This window comes from Triticum aestivum, chromosome 2A, assembly GCF_018294505.1.
Source record: "Triticum aestivum cultivar Chinese Spring chromosome 2A, IWGSC CS RefSeq v2.1, whole genome shotgun sequence".
In the NCBI taxonomy this organism is placed as follows: Eukaryota; Viridiplantae; Streptophyta; class Magnoliopsida; order Poales; family Poaceae; genus Triticum; species Triticum aestivum.
The window spans coordinates 547,412,240-547,422,922 of NC_057797.1; the positions used below are offsets into that span (position 1 = coordinate 547,412,240).

The window sequence follows — 10,683 nt, forward strand, 5'->3', positions numbered from 1 at the left end:
GTTTTATCGGAAGTTTTCGTCGGGAAAAAAAAGAAAGGTTGGTTTTCCCCACTTCAAAAAAAGAAGAAGAGTTTCCCTCAAAAAAGAAAAAGAAAAAAAGAAGCAGCTTGGTTTTGCCTCCCCCCTTCGCAAAGAAGGCCTTGCTGACGATTCCGTGATTGCTTTCGCTAGCCTATGGTCACAATTGTTACCTCAAAATAAAATAAAATTGTTAGCTTAATAGCGAGCCCATACAAGAGGGCGTCCATGATAAGAGATGGAGATGAAGTGTCGAGCCGGACTGCGTGCGGTCAGACAACGAGGACAGCATGCAGTTAAATATACGGAGTATCTCCCAGTGATGTGGCATTGGTTGTCACCTTGTCCATTTACTATAAATAAATATGGTCGATATGCACACTGCATTCGTATTTATCGGATCGGATCGGATCGTGCAAGTTATAAAGTATAAACTCATGTACTACTAGTAGCTTCAACGCTCAAGAAAGCCGGCTCCTTTATCCTTTTAGATCCCAGTCATGGCGATCGTCGTTAGCTCCTTGGCCTCCGGATCCTTGCCATGCAGTCCGGAGGTTTCTGGGCGACGACGGAGCTCACTAGTGTCTGCACCGCCTCGTCGCCGGCAAGCCCTCGCCGGCTTGGCGATCAAGTCGCGGGGCATCAACCGTGTCCAGCCGACGACCAGAGGAGCAACACGGTGAGTGTACTGATGTTCTGATCACCCTGTCTAAGCTTCCTACTAGCTTGTATGTTGATGGCAGTATCTTACAAGATTGTTACATACGTAACATTTGACCTATTTTGTTCAGGATCCCCGCAGCCGCAGCTGGTCCAAGCTCCGGAGACCGAGCAGGAGGAAACTTCCCAGTTCCCAACGTGCCTTCATGGTGAGTACAAAAGTGTTAACATGCACTGTATTTCTGAATCTGCTGTCGATTTCCTTCACACATTGACGAGCTACGAGCTTCTCAGGGTGAAGATGCTCGTCGGTGTCTTCTTTGCCGCAGTACCTCTTTACAGACAGATGAGAGCCCTGGAAGGTAAATACAAATCCACTTGTGGGCTACTACCTTTTCCATTAGCTCCATAACAGAAATAACATAGCATTGGATAGTCACCTCTTAGAGGTCCTTTGTCCTTTTATTTTGCTTTGTACATATACTGTTTTATATTATTATAATGAAAATTACTGTAGAACAATTGTTCTATGGTTTCGGCTTAAAAAAACAGAAATAACATAGTCCCAGAAGATAGAAAAAGAGGCAGAGTGCCAAAACATGATATAGTTACCAGCTACTACCGTCCAGAGCGGCTAATAAGAGCAACACAGCCGAAAAGGATATGCGAATCGGGTACTGATACAGTACCAGGTACTCCACTACCGTACCGTCCAGAGAGGCTAAGGGCCCTAGGCATCGCGCGCCTTCTGCACCACATTCGGCACCCATCAGGATTCCTTTGTGACCCTCATTCTTCAGTCCTATCCAAGTATTAGATCAGGAGGAGCACATAGACAGCACCATTGTCAAAGGTGAGCAAACCACACAATGCTCCAAACATACCTTGTTCCGACAAGTCCAGATCACCTAGCAAAGGGCCGCGATCACCCCAGGAAGGAAAGCCTGAGGCGAGAGTGGACGATCTGCACACAGGGGCATCTGCACCCGCTTTTCAAAAATGTATTTTTTACGTGTTTTGTAATGTTCAAAAATTCTATTAAAAAATATGCATACATGTTGGCAAAGATACGTCCACGGCACAAAATTTTGTGTAAAAATGTATTTTTATTTTGTCTCAGTAAAAAAGACAAATTTTACTATTTCTAAATAGCGTTTCACGGCACAAAATTTTGTCTCTTCTGCATAGGCTACAAAAAAAGTTGTTTTTCTGTGAAACTTTCTGCACACACATGGAATATGGAGATGTCTGCGTGCACCATTTTTCAGAATTTTTTGACATTGCAAAATGTATTTTCCAAAATGGGTTCATATGTACCCGGGTTCATCCATGCACTTCTCAACCTGAGGCTAACTATAAAACTGCCAAAAAGAGTTTTCTTTTAGAAAAGGAGGATGACCCCCGGCCTCTGCATCTAGAAAATGCATACGGTCACTTTATTAATTATTCTCGAGGACCTTACAAAGTATTACAACAATATGCTTAAATCCGTCATCTTGACAACATATGCCACTACTCATATCCATATGATGAAGGGGTGCTAGCTGGGCCAAATACCGAGACCACTCACCTAAGCCTATCATCAAAAGCCAGAAGCCCCAGCCGAGCCACATACCGGGTCTGGGGCATAAACTGGTCTGACACACTCACATGTGTCGTCGCCGCCATCTTTCACAGGTCCGTCTTCAGAGCTGATATTGAGGCTTCTACCTTGTCAGGCCACTCTGCCATCGACGGCACCATGACGCGAGACAACTACCTCCTCCCGCGCGAGTCCATCACCGCGCATCGGGCACTGAGTGTCCACTGCGCCACGCCGCCGAGATCCACCGTCATCAATGTGTAGGATGAATCACCTCCACCAAAAAAGCCGCCCACTGGTCCCTCGATCCCATGTACGCCTCCAAGAATGATGCTCCCAAGGAGGAAACGACATCAACGCGTCGCCGTCATCCGATCTACTGATCTACGGTTTCCCCCGGAGGTAGCGGATAGAGGTCTGGAGTTTCTCCACGACGATGCCTTCAAGAAGGTAATGACACAAAAGAGTGCCGCCAATGCCGGTCTTGGCATCAAGCCGAGAACGAGGTTTTCACCCGGATCTGCCCGAAGAACCTCCATCAAGCATCGTGTGCACGGGTGGCTGTCGATCTGAGCCGCCGCACATCGAGCAGGCCGCATCGGTCAGATCAGATCTGTTCGGAGGGCAAACCAGGCATGGCGCTGACCCAACCACCAGGCCCTCCATGCCGTCAGCGCCGATCCGAGGTCAGATGGTTCGTCGCTGCAGACCCGGCCGCTGCCGCCGAACGCAGCCAAGGCCGCTGCCCGAAGCAGGGCCGGCCGCCGCACCCGCCACCATCGCCACCCTAGGCCGAGGCTGCCGCCGCGCCGCCGCCGGTCAAGGCAGGCCCGCCACGCCATCAAGGCTAGATCGGCCGTGCCACCACACGCCGCGGGGCTCCGCACCGCCCCCATGCTGCAGGAGAGAGGGAAGGCCCCCGCCACCGCCGTCAGCCCCCAGGCTATAGGCCGGCGGCGGCGGAGGGAGGGATGGAAGGACGGGGAGCCCCCGGCGGCTAGGGTTGCAATCCCGCCCGAGTCGCCCGAGCGGGGGCGACGCGGGGGGAGCGGGTTGAAACCAGACAGCACGCACCAGCCAACGCCCGCCCTTATCATTCTGATTCTGGTCCCATATTAGTGCTCAAGAGTGATCTGATCCCACAACCCTTTCTCACAATGATCACAAAAGCACAAAAGGGAGACCCTAGCCATTTCCTCTTTATAAATTGTTTTTTCGCGAGGACAAAATTTAGACACAATTGCATAGAAATGTTAGAATTTTAAGAGGAATTTTATTCATTTGGAGATACAAGCCAGCATTGTCCTCGCAAACTCATGAAAAGCTTGTCACACAGTAAAAATCGTTAAAAATGATTTTTTTCTAACATCAGTACATGTTTATGCCTTTTATGTGCATGAAAATTTTCATGATGAAATGACACATTTTACTTGGAAGAAAAAAATACAGTAACATTGCTCTGAAAATAATACTCCCAAATTATGTCGATCTTAGCGTGCATCTTGATTTTAACTTCACTCCATGTGTGTAAATCACATACAATAGATAAGGTTGAGCAGACGGCAGAAGTAGCAATTGAGGTGGTCGAAAAAGTGGCTGAGGCAGCTGAGAAAATTGCTGACGATGTCTCTGAAGCATTTCCCGGTAATGATAACGTAAAAAAGGCAGCATCCAGGATCGAGGCCATTGCAGATGAAATTGAGAAGGACGCGGAGAAAGCCGGGGCCCTAATCGAGAAGGTTAGGTTAACTTCCTACTGATTTATTACTCCCCGGTTTTAAGCTCAATGGCATTTTTAATTAGAAAAAGATCAATGGTATTTTTTAAAGGGAAAATCTTAATGCACTACATGGCAACTAATCTCTATTTGGTTCGAGGAAATTAATTAAAATGTGTGGTGCTTACTATGTCAAGATATTTGACCTTTTATGTGTGGAATTACTAACCTTTTTCCCTTTTTTTGGAAGGACTAACCTTTTTTCCCTGGTTCAACGCAGGTCGATGAGATAGAGAAAGAGATGGATTCCGTAGTGGATTCTGTAATTGAGAAGGTCAAGAAGGAGAGATCATTGAGAAAGAACTCTGTGAGAGGAGACGATGGCGATAGGAAACAGAAGTAACACTTACTACTAGTAGGTGTTAACAGAGTATCGAGGCAAAATGCAGATATTACTTTGTACTATTCTTTTCCCTGTTTAAGATGATCACGGATCGGATTCCCTATTCCATTTCATAGAAACCAAACCAATATTGAAGCACAAGGCTACCGCTTATCCGACTTTGAACTATTTTCGCATGTGGTAGCTTTATTGGACCACTTTTAGCCTCCCATTAGGGACGAGATGGTTAGCTGCAATGTTTGTTCTTTGATCAGAAAGCGTCGCATTGAATGATGGTCTTGCATCCATCAAAGCCCGCCGAGGAACAGTCTACACCTGTGTACTAAGAACAATCCATGACATTGTATTATGTGCTTGAATTTTAGTTGGGTCTCTAGCCACTACTTTGGTAGACATAATGTACCTTACATACTCCTCTTGATCATGTGCAAATGAGTATTTCTCCAGTTTAGCAAACAACTTGTTGATTATAAGTGTTTCAAACATAGTAGATAGATGTTGCATATGTTCTTTTGGAGAAACACTATATATTAATACGTCATCAAAGAAAACAATTACAATTCTTCGTAGATAAGGAGTTAGCACTACATTCATTAAGGACTGAAATGTGACAAGGGTATTTGTGAGCCGAAAAGGGATCGCTACATATTCATAATGCCCCACATGAGTAGAAGTGCAGTTTTTGCAACATCCCCGGGTCTCATTTTGATTTGGTGATATCCACTCCTCATTGCTATCTTGGAAAATAATTCTGGTCCTTGCAATTCATCAAGTAAATATTCAACAATTGGGATTGGATACTTGTTTTAAATAATTTGAGAGTTAAGCTTTATATAATCAATGGATAGCCTCCAAGTTTCATCCTTATTTTTTCACTAGCAAAGCAGGGGAAGAATACGGACTGCAACTAAGCTGTATAACACCAATTATCAGGATTTCTTTAATTATTGTTTGCAAAATATCCTTAAGATGGTGTGGCATTCTATATGCTCTTTGAGTTATGATTTTAGTATCAGAATTAAGTGGTATAGCACAGTCACAAGGAGGTGAAAGTTCTGTGAGCTCCTGAAATAAATCGTTGTAATAAATCCAATAATTCCTCTATTACTGGTGGAAACTGTTGCTTGAAAGTTGACTCCTCTGAATTCTGATGTAGCAACAATGTACAAAAACAGCCCACATACTGCTTGCTCTAGTGACTTTTTAGGTGTGTTGGTAGCTTGTATTGGAGGGGATAGAGGTATGTTATCATCCACAACAATAGTAATCATTTGTCCCTCCAAGCTTGTGATCTGCGTCACCATTGTTATATTAATTTATTTCCACTGGACTATATCTCTTTAACCAACCAGCTCCCAAAATTATGTCATATCCTTCAGTACTAGAATTCTGAAAGTGTCAATAAAATTCTCTACCTGGATATGATAGTTTCAATTAAAGCAAGTGAATTCACTCCAAAGAACACCTCCACTAGCAACCAATACTTTAATTTTGGCAGTAGAAGCAGGAGAGCAATCTAGCTTGTTTACTACTCCTACTTCCTCTGAAACTTAATGTAAGATGTTCAATTTAAACTGTAAAAACGTCGTACTCCCTCCTTCCATCTATATAGGGCCTAATGTGTTTTTCGATGCTAACTTTGACCAAATGTTAGAGCAACAATATATGACATGCAACTTACACAAAGCATGTCGTCAAATTCGTATGTGAAAGGAGATTTCAATGATATAATTTTCACATTATGCGTGTCATGTATTATTAATCTTGTCAATAATCAAAGGTCATCTTGAAAAACGCATTAGGCCCTATATAGATGGAAGGAGGGAGTGCATTAAATTAGAGATGTTGTACTTATGGAGAAATAAAAGCAGAAGTACTTCCACTATCAATCAGGGTAGTTGCAATAATATTGCTGATCTGCACATTCATTGTAAACGTATTTTCAGCAGCTCCAATTCCCGTGGCAGCACGCATAGATACTTGTAATACAACTCTTTCATTAGTTGGTGTTGGAATTTTGCTAGTAGGCCTTTGGCCCAAAGCCCAACTAAAATTCTGAAATTCTCTTGGCCCATTCATGCACACATGTGAGTGGAGTGAGTGAGGCTAAACTTTAGTCCCACCCCGGAAGTTGAGAGAGAGTTGCACCTCTTTATAAGGTGAGCTTTTCTACCACTTGTATGAGCATGAGAAGAGGAGACCTACACGCGCGCTCCTCCTCCTCGCTCGCCGCGCCGCGGATTGAGCCGAGCCGAGGACAGAGCTATGCACGTTGTCTATATTTTTGCTGCTCGGGAAAATTAATGAGTCATTAATTAATAACTAATGGACGCATTAATTACTGAACCGTTTCCGATTCTTTTGGATCGTGATGACTCGGACGTGAGGACAGAGCTAGTCAGACGGACGTCTACACTAGCCGCCGTCGCTTCGTATGGTTTCTCACCACCGTTCCAGATCATTGCACCGCCAAGCAAGTCTTCTCCATCCCTCCTTTCGGCGTGCACCGGGGCAAGGGACAGCAGGCCTCCGGAACCCCGCCTCTCGTGATCCTGTACGAGAGAGGGGCGATCAGGTTTTTGAGGAGCGCACTCACGCGACTGCTGGCAGCGACGACTTCTTCCCCGACCTCGACAACCTCATCCTCGACGACATGGGCGACAACGTCAACACCGGCGGTGCTGCTCCCGCTGCACCGTATGTGATTCTATCCTTCCTGTTCGAGATCGTGGTAGAATTCATGTTTCTAGTATGTGCCCTAGATGTGATCTGTTCATCTACTATGCTACTTCGCATGATTAGTTTAATCTCTGCTACTGTAGTCATGATTTATCTTCTAATTATTCGGATTAAATCTCGTAGTAACTTGCTCATACTTCCAACAATCCAAAAACCTGATTATAGGCAATTTACTCCGAGTGGTTTTGTTGCGCATCTAAAGCGGCCTGCCTTTAAGGGGGCGCAATATAAGAGGTGGCGCACAAGAGCAGTCTACTGGTTTCAGACCATGGGCTGCTATGACGCCACCAAGGGCAAGCCTGAGGGCGATGTTAATCTAGCACAACTGGAAGCTTTTGAGAAGATCGATACTCTCTTTAAAGGCGCTCTTCTGAGTGTTCTGGATGATTCCATTGTGGATTTGTATATGTCGTTTGAAAATGACAAGGACATGTGGGCTGCGCTCGAGGCCAAGTTTGGTTCCTCGGACACCGGCAACGAGTTGTACATCATGGAGCAATTCTATGTCTACAAGATGACTGATGAGCGCTCTGTTGTACAGCAGGCTCATGAGATACAGTCGCTTGCAAAAGAACTTGAGTACTTCAAGTGTGTGTTGCCGGACAAATTTGTTGCCGGAGGCATCATTGCCAAACTTCCACCTTCGTGGAACAATTTTGCTACTTCCCTGAAACACAAGAGACAGGAGTTTTCCGTTGCGGATCTCATTGGTACTCTTGATGTTGAAGAGAAGGCGAGAGCAAAGGACACACGTGCTCGAGTTGCTGAGGGAGCTTCTAGTGCCCACATGGTACAGAAGAAGAACTCCCAGCCCAACAAGTTCAAAAACAATAAGAACCAAACTCAGGGCAAAGGCAAGTTCAATACAAAGAACAAGCCATCACATTCTACCAACTTCAAAAAGAATTCTCATAAGAAGGGGAAGGGACTTTGCCATGTATGCGGTGATCCTAATCACTGGGCTCTGAAGTGTCCTAACCGCTTTGAGGAGCGCGGACATGAGAAGAGCGGCAAGTCCGCTAATGTTGTCATCGGTGATATTGGTATGAAGGAATCAGGGTACGGTATTTTGCCTACCATCCTTTCAGTATTTCAATCCCCTGATTGGTTAATTGACACCGGTGCCAATGTACATGTTTGTGCTGACGCCTCCATGTTTTCTTCTTACCAGGCAATAGGGACTTCACCCGTGCTGATGGGGAACGGGTCACATGCCATCGTTCGAGGTGTTGGTACAGTCGATCTAAAGTTTACTTCGGGGAAGACTGTGCGTCTGAAGAACATTCATCATGTGTCGTTCATAAATAAAAATCTTGTTAGCGGTTCCCGTTTATGTCAAGATGGTTTTAAGTTGATTTTCAAATCCAATAAAGTTGTAATTTCTAAGTATGGACAATTTGTTGGAAAAGGCTATGAGAGCGGAGGCTTGTTCCGCCTGTCTTTGTTAGATATTTGCACTAAAGTTACTAATAATGTTTGCCACAACAATGAGTTTGATATTTGGCATTCATGACTTTGTCACATTAACTTTGGTTGCATGACGCGGCTAGCCAATATGAATTTAATTCCGAAAATCTCTACTGTCAAAGGCTCTAAGTGCCAAGTATGTGTGCAAGCTAAGCGACCTCGCAAGTCCCATAAGACTGCAGAGGCAAGAGACTTGGCGCCACTAGAACTTATACATTCTGATCTTTGTGAGATGAATGGCGTGTTGACAAAAGGTGGAAAGAGATACTTCATGACGTTGATTGATGACTCCACTAGATATTGTTATGTGTATCTTCTGAAATCAAAAGATGAGGCTTTAACTTTCTTCAAAAACTATAAAGCTGAGGCAGAGAACCAACTTGATCGAAAAATTAAATGGCTTAGGTCTAATCGTGGTGGAGAGTATTTTTCCAATGAATTTGATCTGTTTTGTGCGGAACATGGTATAATCCATGAGAGGACGCCTCCCTACTCACCTCAGTCAAATGGGGTAGCCGAAAGAAAGAACCAAACTCTAACTGATATGGTTAACACCATGTTAGACACATCGGGTCTTTCCAAGGAATGGTGGGGGAGGCGCTAATGACTGCGTGTCATGTCCTAAACCGAGTTCCCACAAAGCATAAGACCATGACTCCGTTTGAGGAATGGGAAAGGAAAAGATCGAAACTCTCTTACCTACGTACCTGGGGTTGTTTGGCGAAAGTCAATATACCAATTCCCAAGAAGCACAAGCTTGGACCAAAAACCGTGGATTGTGTTCTTCTAGGCTATGCTTTTCATAGCATTGGCTATAGATTTTTGATAATAAAATCAGAGGTATACGACATGCATGTTGGTACGATTACGGAGTCGAATGATGCAACTTTCTTTAAGGACATATTTCCTATGAAGGATATGTCGAGTTCATCAAATCAGGAGATACCTACTCCATCTAGTGAGGAATTCGCTGTAATTCCTGAACCCACTATTGTGATGGAACACGTTGAGAATCCTGTTGAGGGTGACAATGGAACTCCTGTGAGGAGAAAGAGACAGAGGACTGCAAAGTCTTTTGGTGATGATTTCATTGTGTACCTTGTGGATGACACGCCCAGGACTATTTCAGAAGCCTATGCATCTCCTGATGCTGACTACTGGAAGGAAGCTATTCGTAGCGAGATGGATTCCATCTTAGCTAACGGTACTTGGGAGATCACTGACCGTCCTTATGGGTGCAAACCTGTAGGATGTAAGTGGGTGTTCAAGAAGAATCTTAGACCTGATGGTACGATTGAAAAGTACAAGGCACGGCTTGTGGCCAAGGGTTATACCTAGAAAGAAGGTGAAGACTTCTTTGATACTTACTCACCCGTGGCTAGACTGACCACAATTCGGGTGCTACTATCACTGGCTGCCTCACATGGTCTTCTCGTTCATCAAATGGACGTTAAGACAGCTTTCCTCAATGGAGAGTTGAAGGAGGAAATTTACATGGATCAGCCAGATGGTTTTGTAGTACCTGGTCAGGAAGGAAAGGTGTGCAAGTTATTAAAATCTTTATATGGCCTTAAACAAGCTCCTAAGGAGTGGCATGCGAAGTTCGAAAGAACATTAACTGCTGCTGGCTTTGTAGTAAACAATGGTGACAAGTGCGTGTACTATCGCTATGGTGGGGGCGAAGGAGTTATTCTTTGTCTGTATGTCGATGACATACTGATCTTTGGAACCAAACTTGATTTAACCAAGGAGGTTAAGAATTTCTTATCTCGCTGTTTTGAGATGAAGGATCTAGGAGTAACTGATGTTATCTTAAACATCAAGCTGTTGAGAGATGAGAATGGTGGGATCACACTGCTTCAGTCTCACTATGTGGAAAAGGTCTTGAGTCGTTTTGGGTATAGCGACTGCACGCCTTCTCCAACTCCATATGATGCTAGTGTGTTGCTTCGAAAGAACCGACGGATTGCTAGAAATCAACTGAGGTATTCTCAGATTGTTGGCTCGCTTATGTATTTGGCGAGTGCCACGAGGCCTGACATCTCTTTTGCTGTGAGCAAGCTGAGTCGGTTTGTGTCAAAACTGAGAGATGATCAT

General features: G+C 44.5%; 1 protein-coding gene across 1 annotated transcript; it reads left to right on the forward strand.

Annotated features, from left to right (window-relative positions):
• Nucleotides 1-431: 431 nt before the first annotated feature.
• Nucleotides 432-4,763, forward strand: LOC123189364 (uncharacterized). The gene is made up of 5 exons (XM_044601762.1): nt 432-697; nt 810-887; nt 973-1,040; nt 3,806-3,999; nt 4,258-4,763. The coding sequence occupies exons 1-5, from the start codon at nt 519-521 to the stop codon at nt 4,378-4,380; spliced, it is 642 nt and encodes a 213-aa protein (XP_044457697.1). The 5' UTR covers nt 432-518; the 3' UTR covers nt 4,381-4,763.
• The last annotated feature ends 5,920 nt before the right edge of the window (nt 4,764-10,683 follow it).